The sequence below is a fragment of the Ictidomys tridecemlineatus genome, chromosome 5 (genome assembly GCF_052094955.1).
Source record: "Ictidomys tridecemlineatus isolate mIctTri1 chromosome 5, mIctTri1.hap1, whole genome shotgun sequence".
Classification (NCBI taxonomy): Eukaryota; Metazoa; Chordata; class Mammalia; order Rodentia; family Sciuridae; genus Ictidomys; species Ictidomys tridecemlineatus.
Genome location: NC_135481.1, coordinates 161,499,007 through 161,517,657, shown reverse-complemented (window position 1 = coordinate 161,517,657; position 18,651 = coordinate 161,499,007). Strand labels below are relative to the sequence as shown.

The 18,651-nt window shown below is 36.6% G+C and overlaps 1 protein-coding gene across 8 annotated transcripts in view; it reads left to right on the top strand.

Moving 5' to 3' along the window:
* Macrod2 (mono-ADP ribosylhydrolase 2) overlaps positions 1 to 18,651 on the top strand; it is a 1,956,002-nt gene that overhangs the window by 1,343,583 nt on the left and 593,768 nt on the right. For all 8 annotated transcript variants that reach the window (XM_078051387.1, XM_078051384.1, XM_040275965.2 and 5 more), the window contains one exon: positions 16,003 to 16,033. In XM_078051387.1, coding sequence (XP_077907513.1) covers positions 16,003 to 16,033 — 31 coding nt within the window. The remainder of the gene's footprint in view (positions 1 to 16,002; positions 16,034 to 18,651) is intronic.

Here is an 18,651-nt window from a genome sequence, read left to right as displayed (position 1 = left end):
CAGAGTCTCCTGAGCAAAGAATGTCAATGAAAATAAACAAACACAACACCAGGACCAGGAAATTAATCAAGTGTTGTACAGATGGAAAGCTGTTCATCTCTTCCTAGAGGATGAGCAGCACATTTCATTTGCAGTGTGGAAATCAATACTTGAGTAAATTATCATCAAAATGATCATGTCCGAGAGTAAACATTGCTATGGGGACATTATAAATTAAAGAATTCTTTCTTTCCCCCTCCATCTATCCATTCATCTCATAAAGTATTCATTGGGAATCTACTAGGTGCTAGATATGTCTTAAATGAGATGAGGCGACATACAGAAACTTCTTGAGAATTCATTCTCTTTTTTTTTTCCACAGGTTACAGGTTTCTTAAGGGCATGGGTAATATTATATGTACATAATACAACCATTTTGTAAATTTTTCAGCAGTCATAGCACCTGGCTATATGGTTTATGCCTCCCCATAAACCGCTGGACAAAACAAAGCAAAACAAAAAGCAAAGCAGGGGGTGGGGATTGAGAAAGAAAGAATATCTAGTTCATTTAATAAGAGATATTTAATGGACTTTATGTGTTGCCTTTTGACGATGCCATTTCTTGTCATTTAGTTACAGGTAATAACCAAAACACAGGGTTGAACAGAAGAGAATATTAGCACATTTTAGGGTGAAGAAACTCTTATCTGCAAAGATTTCTATTTTTATTGATTTATTTCGACACTGGATTGATTTTCTAAAGTTGGGCCAGATTCTGTTTTCTCCTCAGGAAATGTCAGTTCTCTGGGATCCTAGCACAAAAGATGGCATGATTCAAATTATTGAGACTCTTTTAGGCAAAATTTCAGTCCCCTTAAAGCTAGATAATGGTACAAATGGGATCTCCCATGATCTGTCCATTCTTCTGGAAAACTTAGGAATTATTATGTCTAATGACTTTGCCAGTGATTCTTGCCAGTGTAATTAAGATCTAAATATAATTCTATGTTCCTTGTACACCTAAATTTCTTATCTGGACAAATGACCCATTTATGAAAGCTCATAAAATATCATGGGCGAGTTATTACATCCTTAAAATCTCTCCAATAAAATGTACCCAAAGATGGTCATATCTGCATTGCTAATAACCTTCCAAAAAATTCTTACCATAAAACAACTAGAAAATAGTGTTTATTATAGTTTAAGAGAAGAAAAATAGAATAATAGAACCTATAATTTTAAATAAGTATCTTTCCGTTTTTATTTAGCAAAAATATTTGCATATTTCTTCTGCCATTTCAGCTCCAGGATATGAATAGCAGAGTCACCATCACATCAACATAATCTTGCAAACTTATGTATTCAATGCAGAATGCAAAATGTCATGGCATTTTTTTTTATGAAACTCTTTTTGGCAAATTTGCTACACATCAAAGGTGAATGAAAATCAGTTCTGGAGTCGCCAGATGAAAGGAAATATACCACATCTAAAAGAAAGAGAAACTCTTATTTTTTTTCTTTCCTCTTATCAACTTTTCTGAAGTTACTAATTAAGAGCTCCAGTCCTATGAGGACGGTCTAACGTGACCCATTAAGGATGCTTTACCAAATTGAAATGAGGAAAGAGTGACAGTAGAGGTAGAAGAGGAAGCAAGAGTTTCACTCCAGCACAGCACAAGGAAGCCAAGTTCCATGTGATGGAGGAGGGTTATGAAATATTGGCCAAGACTTTGAAGAATCATTAATGAGCTTCTTTAAAAACTGTAAATTAACTGATGATTCTAATAATGAATAAAATTTCTTGGAAGCCTATCAGATCACTCACTGAATCATGGTCTTTAGAGTAGAAGTGGTTCTCGGAAATAATTTCACAGGGCCTTCCTCTTAACCAAAGAGGATCTACTTGAAATTCTGACAAGAAATTTGTCAGATTTTTGTCTTAGCCCAAAAGAACAAAACACCTGAGTGGCCACTTGATTTTCTCACATGATGGCATGTTGATACTACTCCATGTGTACACACATGTGGTTTCTACATGTCAAGTAGCAGAAGTCAGACAACCTCTTTAATATGGTATTGCAGGCAACATTTTTGTTGCAGCTGGATCAAGTCTAACTTGAAGTTATACATTACACCAGATTTTTAAAGAGTTATAAATGATTATGAATTTCTTTCATTTGTGATGCCACTTAGAGTCATTTTTGACATAAGAAGCTTTACTGATATAAGGATCAACATGAGTAAAGGGATCAAAAGTGTAAAAATTCTTAGTTTGATGAGTAGTGCTTTAAACTCTTGCCACACAGCGTGAAATCTCACGACCAGCAGCATTGCTATGTATCGTCTGGGAGCTTGTTAATAATAATCTCAGACCCTAGTCCATACCCACTGAGTCAAAATCTGCATTTTAACAATATTCTTTCTGTGCCTTTTCTGCTCGTTAATGTTCAAGAATTATTTCAGTCCAAATTTTTGAAATAAATTGGCTGTAGATGTAAAACATAGAATTGACATGGACAGATTGAAACAGATAAAAATGTCACACCGGGAAACAACTGTGATATTGGCATTTCATGTGAACAGAAGAGCGAGTGTATTTATCAGGATGAGAGGAGGTGGGTGTTTAAGTCGGGCAGTGGTATGACAAAGTGATGCTGTGGAGGAAAAGCGTAGACTTCATCGTCTGGCTTCTTCCTGGTCTGTCACTAACTCTGGTGTACCTTTCAAAGATCTGCTCCTTCAGGTAACCATGTACTAAGTAGGAACAATAATTCTTTTCCTTCCTTCCCCTAAGTTGAAGTTAATATAACGTTATCTTGAAAGGTAGAACTTGAATTGGTGTTATTATTTAGTTACTTATTACTATTAATATCCATAAGTCAGTAACATAAACATTATCTGGGATCCTGTTGTAAGTGTATAATCTGAGCCTGCCCCAGATCTACTTAATCAGAATTTGCTTTTTAGCAAGATTTTTGGCCAGGTGACTGAATACTGACTGGAGTTTCAGAAGCATTGGACTATGCCATTTTCTTAACCAGTGCACTCTCTATCCCTAGAAAAGTTCAGATGAAGCTTAGGTGAGCCCCAGCAAAGATGGTGGAGAGCAGAGACATGCATATACATGGAGTGGTTAGAACAAATGAAAATCAGGGGCAGTTGCAAGTCTGAGATATCTGTACTTCTAGCAGAACAACTGTATCCATGTTTAAAGTAATATGAGTATGGCCAAAGGGCTTATTATATCTTTTGCAGCTGGATATGAGGTAGACATTTAATGAAGAAATGTTGGTTCAGAAAGCAATACATTTTGTAGGTTGGGGGTGGGCACCTTGAACAGCTCTTTGCAGCTTTTGGAAAATCCCTAATATAGAAGTTTGTCTAATCAATGACTTCTTACTTATGGTTAAAACCCTTCCTCAATTATCATAGCAATATCTGTTGCTCATGAAATTATCATTTTCAATGTTGAGGGATGTATTCACTTTCAGAGAATTCCCAAAAGATTCTGACACAGAACGAAAAAAAAAAAAACAGTGGGCAGAAATCTTACTATACTCTTCCTTTAAAAGGAATTTAATTCTTGGTTGCATTAAGTTTTATCTGACATTATCCATTATGGATAATTTTAATGTTGTTTGGCCTTAATCAAGATGCAATTGTGAGACTGTGTTTAAAACTGAAACCCTCCACTTTGTGAAATTAAGCTTTTCAATGTAGTAAAATTTCGCAGAACTAGTGGTAGCTAAAAGTATTCATCTATAAGTCATCAATTTCTCCATCCCTCCATCCTTCCACCCTTTATTCATCCACTTATATAATATGTGACCTCATTATCTCTCCAACAATAATGACCATCTGGTGCATAGACTAAATTAACTCCCTAGGAATGGAAAGAAATTTAGGCTTAACTTCATCTTAATGAATTACAGGCATGTCACATTCTTCAAAACTTGTACTCATTTTGATGATTTGCTCATCTCCCACTGAGGCAGCCAACACTGATCCTCAGTGTATGTAGCAAAAGGTCAGCTATTTGATCTCCTCTTTGTGGTTCAAAGATGATATTGGTTGGGTTAATGCAGTGATGACTGGGAAATGTGTACAAATAACTCACCTCTTGGGACCTAAGCTGTCAGATATCTCTTTGTAGACTGGCTGTTCCTCATCTTGTTCCTTTTGCTCATTTCCATAATAGACTCCAGTTGATAAAACTCTTCATGGTGATTGATGGATCACAAAGCATTGCCAGTCTCAGGCCACAAGTAGTAATTCTTGAACTTGGAAAATATGACTCCAATAAATTTCCTTTTCCTTTCTTGCTTTCCTTTATTTGGTTGTTTCTACAGGGTGCATCCTCTAGACATCTCTTTCTTAGTCATTATCCCCTAATTAATTCCCTTGTTAAATATAAAGTGTGCATTAGGCTTGACTAATGTCTTCCTTTGTGTCTATGAAAGGAAGAATTTATTACCTTTACATATTGACTTAAGCTGTATAATCACAACTCATTTGTTTAAAGCCCTCATTCTTTACAAACCATACTGCAGTTTAGGCCCCAAGCAACTGTCAAGAGAGTCTCACCTGCCTCTCATAAATGTGATATGGAGTCAGGTGTTTGTACATATAATTGGTTTAAGAAGTGGCTGTATTCACATGGAAACCCATCTTTTCCTTATGTGATGTTTTCAAGTTCACACCATGAAATTATAGAGGGGTTGACATGGAATTGCCCAATTTGTGGAGAGAACATGTTGACATTTTAAGGGACAGAACAGAGGTGTCAAAAATGTGCTGGCATGAAATCTGCATAGTGTTGGTAAGCTAGCAATCTGCTCCCTCTCCAATTATGTAGTTCTGTGACAGATTAGTAAACACAGAGAAGAACTTTAGCTCATCCCAGAAGAAAGAATCGATGCTGAATATGAAGGGGATACAGCCGGGGCTACACTTATTTCCTGCAGTAAATTAAAAAAAAAAAAAGAAAGAAAGAAAGAGAAGAAAAAGTCTTGAAAGGAATACAGTTTCAGAACATTGAAACTCAAGGTGTGACTAAGGAGGCCAGTAACAGCAATGCAAATTTTTTAAAAATGCAAATCGTTGGGCCCTACCCCAGACCTACTGAATCAGAAACTGAGGTGGTTAGGCCCTTTACAGGATTTGTAGGTAGCTAAAGTTTGACAAACATTAATAGAACATAGTTTTTCTTCTCTTATTTGGGAGAAAGTCACACAAATCCTTAGTCTGTGGGAAGATTAATACTGTCAAGACCTGGTAGTTGGATCCTGGAAGGGTTTTCATATTGTGGTGATGCTGAAAAAAAAATTTCTCACTTAGAAACAGTCCTTTCGTAAGGACTGAGGATGCTCAAAATGAATGTTTCTCCTCTTTCCTCCTTTGACCTCACTGATTATTCTGCAGCAGAGAGTATTTAGAGTTTTGAGTCAGATCATGAACTGTGTTTGAGCTTTTCCTCTTAGTCACACTGTGGCTCTGGGGAGCTTATTCACCCCTTTAGGAGACAAGAATAATATTAATAACGCCCCCTGTCTATATTACTTGGTTATTATGAAATACAGTAAAGCCCATGTGTATTTAGTCCATTTTGTGTTGCTAGATGAAATATCCAAAGCTGGGAACTTGTTTAAATAAAAGAGGTTTATTTAGTTCATAGTTCTGAGGATTCAAGAGGATGGTGCTGGCATTTGTCCAGTTCTGGTGATGGGCTTCTGGCCACTTCACCACTTGACAGATGGCATCATGGTGGGAACACAAGCCAGAGGGAGAGATCACATGATAAGATGATAGGGCTTGAGAGATTCAGGAACATGTTCCATTCTTTCTGTAACACTGGTCGTCATGATAACTAGCTTGTGTCCTGAGAGAATTACATTAATCCCTTCCAAGAACAGTGCCCCTAATAACCTAATAATCTTGCACTAGGCCCTGCCTCTAACATGTTTCATCACCTGTCCACATCACCACACTGAGGACCAAGTTTTCAGCGTGTGAACTTTTGGGGAACATACTCAAACCATAGTGCCATGTTTCCTGGAGGTTACAGAATTTTTTAGGTTGTATCTTCCTCTGGAAGTCAGACTCCCAAATTTCTAATCAAGAGGGAAATGGAAATTCCACCTATTATTAAGGAAATCAGGGATTGACTTAAAACCATGAAGACTTACCAACCCCTACTTGGATCTATTGTACAAACCTTTCCATGGAGTCGATTCTGTGTGGAGCCTCTCAGGATACATGTAAGATTTCCTGCAGACACTGCCTTCTTCTTATGTGGCCAATCCCTAAATTTCTTCCTGTTGTGTACCCTTCACAGTCCCTCCTTAACTTCAAGCCAAATCTCAGAGGGATTTTTTTTCCCCTTTCTTGTGACTTTCCAAGGATTTACCTACTTTTCCTTCTTACTCTTACCAAGACTGATGAAATATGACAAATTGCAATGTTTCCTCTAACATTATCCCCAAATAACCCCAGGCTTATTTCACAGGAAAAAAAAAATCACTGCCAGCCACCCTCAGGTACATAACAATAATGATGAACATCTTCTGTAGGTTCTCCAGAGGCAGACCACTCTGAGATGAAGAGTTAGAGGAAAACTCCTTAGTAGGAAGTGGTCCCAGTGGGTAAAAAGACAGGTGAGATGTGAGGAATTAAGCATGGAGGGGGAAAGTGGATGTCAGGAAAAACCCCAGATAACTGTCCGAACCTTGGGAATATTCTCTGACCAATAATAGTCATACTTGAGCATTGTCCCCACCTGGGCAAGAGTGTAGAAGTAGTCATGCCCCCCTCCCCACCGTCCCTGCCTCACTCATCAGTCACTGGTGAAGGGCTGTCCCTGGGGGATTTGACTCCCAGATTCCTTGCTCTCTGTGTACACTGGAAGAATGGGTTCCAGCATTCTGGGTGGCTGTGACAATCACTGGGGAGGTACAAATGGGAGTTTGGAGATGGTAATGAATGAGACACCAAGATCCTAATATTCTCTAGAGCTCCTGCATAAAGCCCTGTGGTCTTTTCAGACACACGCTCTTACTTCATTTCTATGTGCACAGGGCTCTTCTTTTTATTTAGACTCCTTCAATCTGGAAAGCCTTCCCTGAAGACACAGTTAGGACTGGCAATGGCTACAAGCTGTGGGCCTCTCAGTCTCAAATGGGTCACTTAGTTCTCAGAGGATCTGAAAGGACTGGCTCTCATCCCAATTTATCTTGGGCTCTGCACCAGCAGGCACCAAAGGGCATCCTTGGGCAGTCCTTACCTCTTAGAGCCAGGGATCCAAAATATGCCTGATACATGTACTTAATTATGAGAAAAATGGAGAGTGAGACTTACAAAATTGGAAGTGATTAAGGTCATTAAAAAGTCACCATTTTAGGGACATTTTGTTTTAGAAAAAGCTTTCATATTACATAAACTTTTATACTGTTAGGATTTTGTTATTGTTGTTTGGTTTTGTTTTTAAACCTTTGTTTCTTCCCTGTGCTTCTATGTAAAGAGAGTTTACATTCTGGAGTATCTGGGAACAGAATGAACATTCTTTTCGGTTCAGCAAGTTTATGGAGACCTGTTCTCATTTTCACATATGTAGAGTTTTCAGTAAAACATTCCTACCAGCCGCATGAGCAAGCTCAGGCAAAAAAGCAAGTTCTTCCCTTTGCTGGTTCCAACATTTTGCATCCTAATAAATTCATAGTGGAACTAATCCAGCTGTCTTCTTGCAAAATATAAAGTTTGAAAGAGGACTTCGACTATTCATGGCTATGTAATAGTTTGCTTTATACTTTGTGGAGTTGTATAGTTATAAACATAAAAGCAGCTGGCAATAAATGACTTTATGACAGCTATTTCAAAGGTATAATGAAGAAAACAAGAAGAAACTAAGTTATGGCTTATAATTATGGTGCCTAGATGAGCTTCAACTGTGCACTCCAAACATTTTGCTGGCCGCTTCCATGATCTCATTCACAGTCTCCTATAAGTGACCTTGGCCTTCAGGTTACTTAGCTATAGGTATGGGAGGTACACCATGGTGGTGTTTGCATTCTTATATGCAATTCTTTTAAGGAGACAGCTTCCTTTTTTATAGTCTTACCTATGTGAGGGGAAAAATGTAATTATTGACTTTTGGCCACTGTTGAAGAGATTTTAAACCAAAACACATTTTAGGGGAAGCAATTTTGCAGTTTTTCCATAATTTTTAAAGGTTCTTTCCCAATAAGCTAATAGATACATGGATTAATTTTATTTTTAAGAATGGATACTGCCAGAATATATTAAATGTACATTTTTTCCCTTTGTACATAGTTTTGTAGGCTGGGCTTGTACTTGTGATACTCCTACCTCAGTCTCTCAAGGTTTTGGAATTACAGGCATTCACCACCAAACCTTGTATTCATGCATTATTTGTGTAATTAAGAAATATTAAATGCAAAAAAAAATAACATCAATTACTCTTTACATAAGAAATAAACAAATTCCTTAGTTCTTTCTGTGACCTTGGACAAGTTGTCTTTCTTGGTTTTATACTTTTCCATGCTTATTAAAAAGGGGACAATATGTTCTTTATCACAGACTTTTTTTCATGGGAATGAGTCAGATAATGTACAGGGAGCTCGTTAGCCCAACACTTGGCACATTGCGCTAATATGAGAGATGTCAGATACTATTGTCACCATGTTGCTGCCTCCCAGCACATGCTATAAAATTGCTCAAGTTTAACTTGAAATTTAGAGAAGGATAAGAGGCTGTTTCATATCCTTGCAGAATTGAATAGCTAATTAAACCAGTCAGTTCAACTCTACTCCTTTTATAGATGGGAAAACTGAGGCACTTTGGGGCTGTGCTTTTGGCTCTCAGATCCTTTGCTAGTGAGGGACACTGATTCTTTGTGGCCTACATTCTCTATCTGCTGTATCAGCAGTTCACTAACTGTGATCATTTCTTTTTTACCCTTTGACTTACTCATATTAAAATTGATCCCCTTAAGTATATTTTTTATTTTCCAAGAAAATTTCACAAATGAAAAAGTAGTATTTCTTGCTGTGGTACATGCTTATCACTTATAGTTTCTACCATTGCCATTGCTACAATAATGCTGTGTAACAAAGCACTCCCTGGCCCAACAACTTGCAATGGTAAGCATTTCTTTCTTGATCCTGTGGCTGTGGATGGTTGGGGACAGAGAAGATGTGAGGCTGGGTTCAGTTAGTGCACACAACTTGTATCTCAGCCTTTCTGGGCCACCATGAGGCATGAACTTCACCTGGCACATCCTCCTCATGGTTTTCCTGTAGGCCAGAGTGAAAAAATTCTAACTTATAATTTGTGCTCACAATTATCCTATTGGCAAAGTTGCATGCCCAAGTCCATCATTGGTAGAAGGATGAAAAGTGCACCCCCTTTGTCTTGGTTAGCCCAGGCTGCTGTAACTAAACCATAGACAGGATAACTTAAACAACATTTACTTCTCACAATCCTAGAAACTAGAAATTCCTAGATCAAGGTAGCAACAGGTTTTTATTGTCTGGTTAGGACATTTTTTCCTGGTTTGCAGTTAGCCATATTCTTTCTCTGCCCTCACATGGCAAAGAAAGAGATCATCTCCTTCATGTCTCGTCTTATAAGGGCACAAATCCCATTTATGAGGGCTGCAACCTCCTGACTTAATCACATCCCAAAATTTCCACCTCCTGACTCCATCACAATGTGGGTTAGGTTTCAACAAATGAATTGGTGGGGAGATACACATACTCAGTTCATAGTACTATCTCAGTGGAGTCTCTTAGTTCCTGATGCTATAACAAACGATTATAGATTGTGTGGTTTAAACATTTATTTCTCACAGCTCTTAAAGCTGGCAAGTCTGAAATCAACATGCTACCATGGTCGGGTTATGATTAGAGCCTGTTTCAAGTTGCAGACAGCCAAATTCTTCTTGTACCTTCTCATGGTGTAAAAAAAGAGCTAGCAAGCCCTCTGATCTCTTCTTATAAATATATTAATCCCATTTATGAGGGCTCCATTTTCCTGATCTAATTACCTCTCAAAGGCTAATCTCAAATACTATCACAGTGGGACTGGGCTTCAATGCATAGATTTGGGGTGTGTTAAGGGGTCTCAAACCTTTAGTCCATTTCAAAGTAATTATGAAATTACTTGGTAAAGGGGATGTATAGGAGAGATGAAGATTTGGGAATAATGATAGAGTATATCAAAATAATATGTATATATTACATTTGCAAGAGCAATGTTAATTTGTTTACCACCTCAAAATATCTTGCATAGAGTAAGGCATGCCACACTTGCAGAAATTGTGAAGTAATCTATAACTTAGATAAGGGAAACATGGCACAACCCACTATGCTGATAACCAATGTCTAAAGACAAAGAATGATACTCTGAATTTTGTTGTTTCTAAGGTACAATTTTTTTCTTATACTCTAACTCCTTTGAAATTGGAATGCCTGTTGTGCCTGGGGTATTTTTCAGTAAAACATAGTTGTGATAAATATTTATTTCCTGTGTACATGTGCCTTTAGCTGTCATACCTGGTGGATTAACTGGAGAACTATAACCCCTTGACTTTCGGCAAACCAACGAGTTAGGGGCTGTTTGAGAAAGAGGTGTGCGTCTTGACAGCACTACCATGAGCAAAGAAGCAGCTACGCACAAATCTTAGGGGGATGGAAGAGGCTTGGAAGAAAAGTCCAGAGCCAAAGTTGAACGTACACTAATGACTGGCTCAATACCATTCTTGACAGTAAAAGGATAAAACTATGGAAAACTATGACTCTGAGTTCAAAGGGGACTCAAAAGTACTAGGCTCTGAATATGAGGCAGTTTTGGAAAATAATCCATCTCCTTTTTAATCACATTCCAGAGAGAGGGATGTGCTTTTAATAACTATCTGAATAAATAAAAAATAGTCATTTCAAGGACTATGTAATAAAAGTCCTAAATTATAAGAAAATGTCTATTATGTTTTAACTTATGGAGCATTTTATTTCTTAGTAGTACACAAAAGAACACAAAATAATGGTGTTTCTTACAATTGACAGCTTCCACAATTCAGTGATATGTGATATATAATTAAAAACACTTAAATGGAAGGTGTATCAGGTAGTGTTATTTGTTTGCAAATAATGTTAGATCTGACTAAAACTGACAAAGTGATAAAGGATATGCACTGGCTCAACAATTGAAAGATTCCTGAGGTTGGGAGCATTTTATAGTTGATTTATACCAATCGATCAATGATATCAGAACTCTGCATCATTTCATCCTTGTGGCTAAGTTGTGCTGTATGCTACTTACTTAGGTCAAACAACACTTTCCCTTGGAGCTAAGGGGTAGAGTGTCTGTGCTATCCAGCTTGCAAGACTGCTGTGTAAGAGTGGATGATATGACCATGGATAAAGATCAGAGGAAAAAAAATCCCTGGATTCTCATTAAAAATCATAAAAGCAAGTGGTAGTTATGCTGTTAGCTTTGGGTTTGTTGCCTTGGTTTTAAGACACTTTGAGAGTCAAGACAGAGGGCTTTCCTTTTTTGCCCTCAACTTATTGAGACAGAAAGGAGAGAAATGGAGACACTCAAGAGGATGGAAGAAAGAATCCATAGGCTTAAGGATTTCAGTATTTTTATAAGTGCTTTGAACCAACATGCTGGACTAAGGAAGTATTTTCCAGTTGGTGGCCCAAGCTATAATTTCACAAAGGAAAAATCTTCTCTGCACACCAAGTCAAATGATTATTTTTTGTTTCCTAAGAAAGCAAACAGTTTTGGAGAGAATTTTGCTAAAAGTCAAATTCTATAATGCAAATTTCTAGTGGTTATATGATGAGACCTGTTAGCCCAGAGACTTCTTGCTTTTAGAATTAGTTAGTACTATATAAAATAAGGGCATCTGTGCTTGTCATTTCTGGTGGCTCCATCAGGAATTTATTATTGCAGAGCACACAAACTATGTGCTGCAAAATCCCTTAGTTGATGGTTTGCCATTGCGTGCGCTCTCTCTCTCTTTTGCTCTTCCCCCACCCTTTCTTTCCTCATTCTCCCCTGTGTCTCCCTCTCTCATAAGTAATAAAAAGTGATTCATGGAGGAGATTTAGTTTAGATGAATTATGTGCAAACTTATTTTATGTAAGATGAATTTTTCCATGATATTGTATTTTCATCTCTGCTTTATCATTGCCTTTTTGTTTGAGTTAACACAATAATATTACCAAAGTCATCCTCCATTACATTACCATTTGCCTTCACATTTAAGGCAACGATGTCATCTTTAGATGAAGCCATTTGTCCTCGTTAAAACAGACAAGGCAGTTGGTATAGCCAGACTCAATTATTAAGTTGCATGATTGATTCCAAGATAGAATTGGGAGCTGAAGCAGATGGAAGTTGCTATTAACTCCTCAGTATGTTCTCTCTTCTGCTATATCTGATGGAGGAAGAGTGCATATAAATGGACTCAAGAGGGAAGCAGAGGAAGATAACTCAGATCAATTCCCCAGGAAACAGGCTCTGAGACAGAGTTTAGGGTGCTGGATGTCTACTAAGGAATCAACTCCTGGGAAAGAGAGAGGAAAGAGGCAGGAGGGGGAAGAGGGAGGAAGGTGTCAGGAGTGGGCTGAGCAAGATGAGCTATGATAGAGGTCCAGTGCCAAGCCCCTGCTCCCCCATGGGGAGCTCTGCTACTACAAGGGCCCCTCATTATTGCATTGATTGAACTAAGATGACCAGGCCTTTTTATCCTTCATTGATCAGTTAGTCATGGTGGGACGTCCTAGAAGGACATGATCCTGAGTGAGGTGGATCAGCAGCCAAAGAAATCCTTGGAAAGGACCACAGTTGAAGGTGAAAGTCCACCCCCAGGTTTTAGTCCCTCGATTCTAGAGAATTGGCTCTCTAGGGGGTGGTTTTCTCTCTTAGGGGATATTTTACAATGTAAATATTTTTTGAAGTTATTTTTGTAGTTGTATATGGACAGAATGCCTTTATCTATCTATCTATCTATCTACCTATTTATTTATTTTTATGTGGTGATAAGGATCGAACCCAGGGCCTCACATGTGCTTGGCAAATGTTCTGCCACTGAGCTAAAGCGCTGGCCCCTGTAAATATTATGATTGTTACAACTAGAAAAATCCTACTTCTAGCTAGTGGGTAGTGTCCATAAATGTTGCTAAAAATGCACAGGACTGCCTCCAAGATCAAATAATTACCTGATCCATCAATAGTGCCAAGGTAGGAAAGCCCTGCTCTTGGACAAGTCCCTCTTTGAGACAATGTGGGCAACATCACTGTGTCCACTCCAGGAATCATTATTAGTTCAAGATATTACTAATTGTGGACACCACACTCTGTTCCTTATTTTTTTTAAGACTCCCGCAAACCCTTGGAGGTGGGTCTCATGACATATCTTTACTAATGAGGAAACTCATTTGTAGTTTGGTAGGAAACTCCGAGCAATTAAGGAAACTGCCCCACCTCATGAACTGGAAGGACACTGATGTGAGATTTAAAATGGGTCTGCTTATTGAAAACATTGTATTATCTTCTGCTTTCCCATTGAAGGTGTTCAAAGCATATCACCTCCAAATACACCCCTCCACCATCTTGATTATTCTGAGTTGAAGGTTCTGGTAAAAGAACATTTTTAATTTCCCTCTTAGAAGCAACAGACGAAATTCTGATATGAGATATATTGTCCCTATACCAGAAGGAGAGAATAAAGACCAGGAGCTGAGGCTGAAGGAAATATCTACAATTTATGCTAAACTAACCTTGTTTTCCTAGTGACTTCTCCACCCACTGGCCTACTCTACCCATGCCCCTTTTCTTTGTCACATTTTCACAACTCAATAGTCTTTGTTCAAGTCGGCATGCAAGTGTTTAACTCTAATAGCATCGTGGGGGTCCCCATTTCCTATGAAAACTTCAATGCCACAAAAAACTTGTATTAAATAAATTTGTATGACTTTCTCCTGATGATCTGTGTTATGTCAATTCAATTCTCAGCACCAGCTGTAAAATTTCAAGTCAGTAGAGGAAAATTGTTGTCTCCCCTGTTCCTAGGTGGCTTGATGTAGCAGTTCTCAAACCCTTCTTTTTCTCTAATCCCAAAGGAGGATGCTCACATGTTCAATTTGCTCCCATAGAATTCCTGGAGTTTGAGCTGTGAGCTTACCTCTCTCTATTGAACTTCAAAGGTGCAGTGGGACATGAATGACACAGTACAAATTATAGAGATAATCCTGAATTTTCTCTAGTTTGTATTTCAGTAGATCATTCCTCAACTCTGAACTTTTATTATGAATTAACAAGTTGCTTCCAGTGAGCTTGCAGTTGATACTGAGATTATGACCTCTTGGTAAACTGGGTGAATGTGTAAAGAGACAACTGTGTTTTCATAATTTGCATCATACTCTAGCTTCTGTGTCATTTGGGTTAAAGTAAGTTAGTCAAGAACCTTCTGATTCATATTCATACCTCTAGAACCCTGGTGAAGGGTAGCTGGGGGATGGCCCAAGGGTAGAGTTCTTTCTACTTCCAGCTCGACAAAATAAGTAAGTATATAAATAAAAATAACCCTGGAACCAAAACAGCTCAATACAATAAAAAAAATAGCATCAACTATGTCCCTGAAATTGTCCTATATTTTTATTGTAAACGTTAGTATTTACTAGTAAAAATTTCTGCAGGAGCAGAAAACAAAATCTATCATTTTATGAACATGTAATTGAGCTTAATAGAGTCACTTATTATCCTCTTTAAAACAAAATCACACAAATTTTGGTGATTTCAGTAAGACACCATCTAAAAGAAATAAACATTTGGTCTATAAAATGTTATAGAAAATAAAATCCAGTACACATTAACCCAAAGAAAGAAAGAAAAACAACTTAGATATTTTGTTATTAATTGTTATTGACCTTAACAATAATGTTAGTTATTAGGGTGAACAGCAGCTACAGTTTTTACAGTCTAGCAGAGAATTTTTAAAAAATTCTATCATTAATGCCATGACACATTTCTATATTGAGGGTTTTATACAATTGAAAAACATGAAGATGAGAAGGATTAAAACAACTTAATTGAATTTACACAGAAGTGCATAGGGAAAAGACATTGCCACACCCAGATCACTTTCTACAGTTATAAAGCCTAATTTAAAGTAAAATGTACATTTGCATTTGTTCATCCATGTTTTTAAATAATTTTTTGAAACATATTGCTCAGCAAAATATGATATAAAAAGTAATTGTCAGTGAGTGTTTAAAGATCAGCTCTCATAGTAAAAAAAACTGCATATGTACTATGTAAGTTTTTTAAAAATTTTCCTGATATACAATTTACATATAAGAATAAAACACAGAATAGTTCTTATTATACATTTTAAATAGACAATAGATTTTCACCAAATGCTTTTGGCAAAGTTTACCAAAATTGTATATCTGTAGCCTGGTTTCACTTGGTCCATGATATGGAACATGAATATTGACTAATGATTTCAGGTTTCCAGCCATGAAGGCAACATCACATAATACACAGCTGAGCAGAGATTCTCGGGAGCAACCATTATGTGGTATTTCCACTGTATAAATATGATAGACATAAATAATCTCCAGAGCATAAGTAATATTTAAATGTGACAAACTAATTAGAAAGAATGAACTCTGATTATTGGTTATCTTTTTTTAATATACTCTATTTCATTGGCGATTAATGTGATGTAATTTCTTAATACTAATTGTTTAAAAAATGGCTCACAAGTTTCCTGATAATTTAATAGTTGGATTTTAAGAATTGGTGGAATTGCAGATAAAGAAAATATTTCAGTTAATCGAACATCCCCATTTCTAGTATCTCTTACTCCAGCTTATTATTCTGAGGATGCAAGTAGAGGGTATCCTATTATCAAGCAAGACAATTGTCAAGATAGATGATGTCTGGCAGAGCCTTCCCTTAAAATTTATTGTTATTTTTGTGGTTTGTTCACAGGCATTTCCCTGCATCTCCACAGGCATTTATGGTAAGTGCAGCTTTTGATGATATTTGTATTTCTCTTTTTATTGTTAAATTGGTGTGGGGGCGGCAATTTAACTGCAAAAATAAGAGGTTCTCTGATGAACATATTTTATTTTGAATTAAAGAGACTGAAAATGCAGGTCAAAACCCATTAAGGAATCTCAGAAGCTATTCAGTTTCTTCTCTGTTCTTGAGTTTGTAAATCATTTAATACACTGTATCTTGAAGCCTTTGTTAAGCAAAAAAATTGTTCTACCAAGATTGACTTCTACATTGTTTTCTGTAATAAAGTCAGGTTTTATCTCAGAAAAAGCATGATGTGCATCAAACCTAGCTCTATAATTATTTTGTTGCAAATTGCAAAGTAATAGAAATATTAAGATGCATACAGATGCATATATATGCATCTTCAGATTTTTACAAAATCTAAAGTGACTTGATAAAAGCAAAGAACTTTAATAAGCTGTAAAAATTTTTCCTTGGATTGATTGATTGTTTTAAGTAGTGTGTTTCACTTGTAGATGAAACAAAAATGTCTAATTACTTGTTTTCTCTAGTTTAAAACTCCTTAAATATTTTTTTTTTACATATAGTGATACTGTTTTATGCTTTTTGTCCCAGACTATTAATAAGTCTCTTTTACAATATTCAGGTAAAAATGGGGTATATTTATCATTTTATGCTCTTCTTATTCAAGAAAAATATATTAAACATTTTATGTGGCAGATCCTAGCAGGAAAATAAAATTTGCAAAAAATCTGTAAAAGATAGTTTAAATTCATTACCTAGATTGATGGAAAATGTCGGAAATTTATTTTTTCCTAATCTATTATTTTTTTAAGGTCTTAGAACATGGAAAATGTAGGATTCAATCAAATCACATGGTGAAGGATTTGGTCACACACTTAAAGATTTCAGGTGTATCTCTTCCTCTCCAGATTCTATGCTAGGTATTAGGATTTTATTTTATAGAAATAGGATATACAATGGGCTAGAGGGGGCTAAACTGGACCATCTGCACAATTATCCCATCATGCTCATTTTTCCTGCCTCCCAAACATGTAGTTATGAATCTTAAATATTTTCTTAAAGGAAGCATTACGTGCAAACTTTTGCCTGGTAGAGTCCAACCCTTTATTTCATCGTATCCAGAGTCAAACCAGACCATATTGCAGAAATGGTTTTCATTTTGAGAATGTTCTTTCATCCCAGTCTCAATTTTCCTTGACAAAGACCCAACTGCCTAAAACAATACTTCGCACACTTTTTTCTTTGCTTATTACCTTGTCAGATTTTTGATGTCTGTTTTATGTCTGAGAATCTTATGGTAATGTGCGAAGAACTTCAAAAGAAGAATTTATCTAACATGTTATACTATTAAAAAAGGGAGTGGCTAGAAAAGGGAAAAATAAATGAAGATGAGGAGGGACCATAAAATCAGAGACTCCTGAATGGAGGGTAAGACATATCAAATCTCAAGTGGATCAAAGTCAACTTTGATCTCTGTAGGGCAGGGATTTCTCTCTAGAGGGATAATGTGGCTCAAAATAGAATAACTGGTTTAGTATCCCATTGTGGTGAATGAAAGGAGAAAAGTGAAGACTATTGGTTAGGATATCAATAGAATGGGTCTCAAGAGCTAGTTTGAAGGACTATAACCAAGCAGCAACCTTAGTCATTTTCACAATGGGTTTTTTTTTGAGGATTTTTTTTCTATTCTGATTTGTTATATATAACAACGGAATGCATTACAATTCATGTTACATATGTAAAACACATTTTTTCATATCTCTGGTTGCATACAAAGTATATTCAAACTATTTGTGTCTTTGGATAATCATGTCCATCACATTCCACCATCATTTCTAACCCCATGCCCCCTCCATTTCCTTCCCACCCCTTTGCCTTATCTAGAGTTTGTCCATTCCTCCCATGCTCCCCCTCACTACTCCACTATGAAACAGCTTGATGCTGGTTGTTTTAATGAATCATAATTATATCCATTATTTATTAGGTTGTTAGTATGTGCCCAATACTGTTAAAACACTTAATGAACTAGATTTATTTTCAGAGTCATGTTTGTTGATATATAATTTATATATGGTAAAAGTTACCCCACTTAGTTTTATAGTTATATAAATTTTGATAACACAAATATAAAAAAAATGACAACATACATATATGGATATATAGTACTACCATATATTAATTCATTTAATCCAATGGATTACCAACAAAATTTGCAAAGAAAATAATTGTTAGTAAGATATTTCATGTTCATTTTATTTGTCCTAGCAACTCTTTGGAATCTAATGTCTATTTAACACATAGTACACCTCAATTCAGACTAGACACATTTCAAATACTCAGTGGCCTCTTGTGACCAATGCCTGCCATATTGGCTCCTTTCTCCATCTTTCACCTTTTAGTGAGATATATACTGTATGCTGCATGATAAGTCCCCTTGTTATGTTGAGTTCCATCAGAAAGGGACACCAAAGTGATGAACTTAGAATATACAAGAGTAGAATGAGGTGTTTTATTCCTCCTTATAAGACTCCCTATAAGACTGTGAGATGGTTTTTACATGCTTTTGATGGGAATAACTTCAGTCAGGTCACC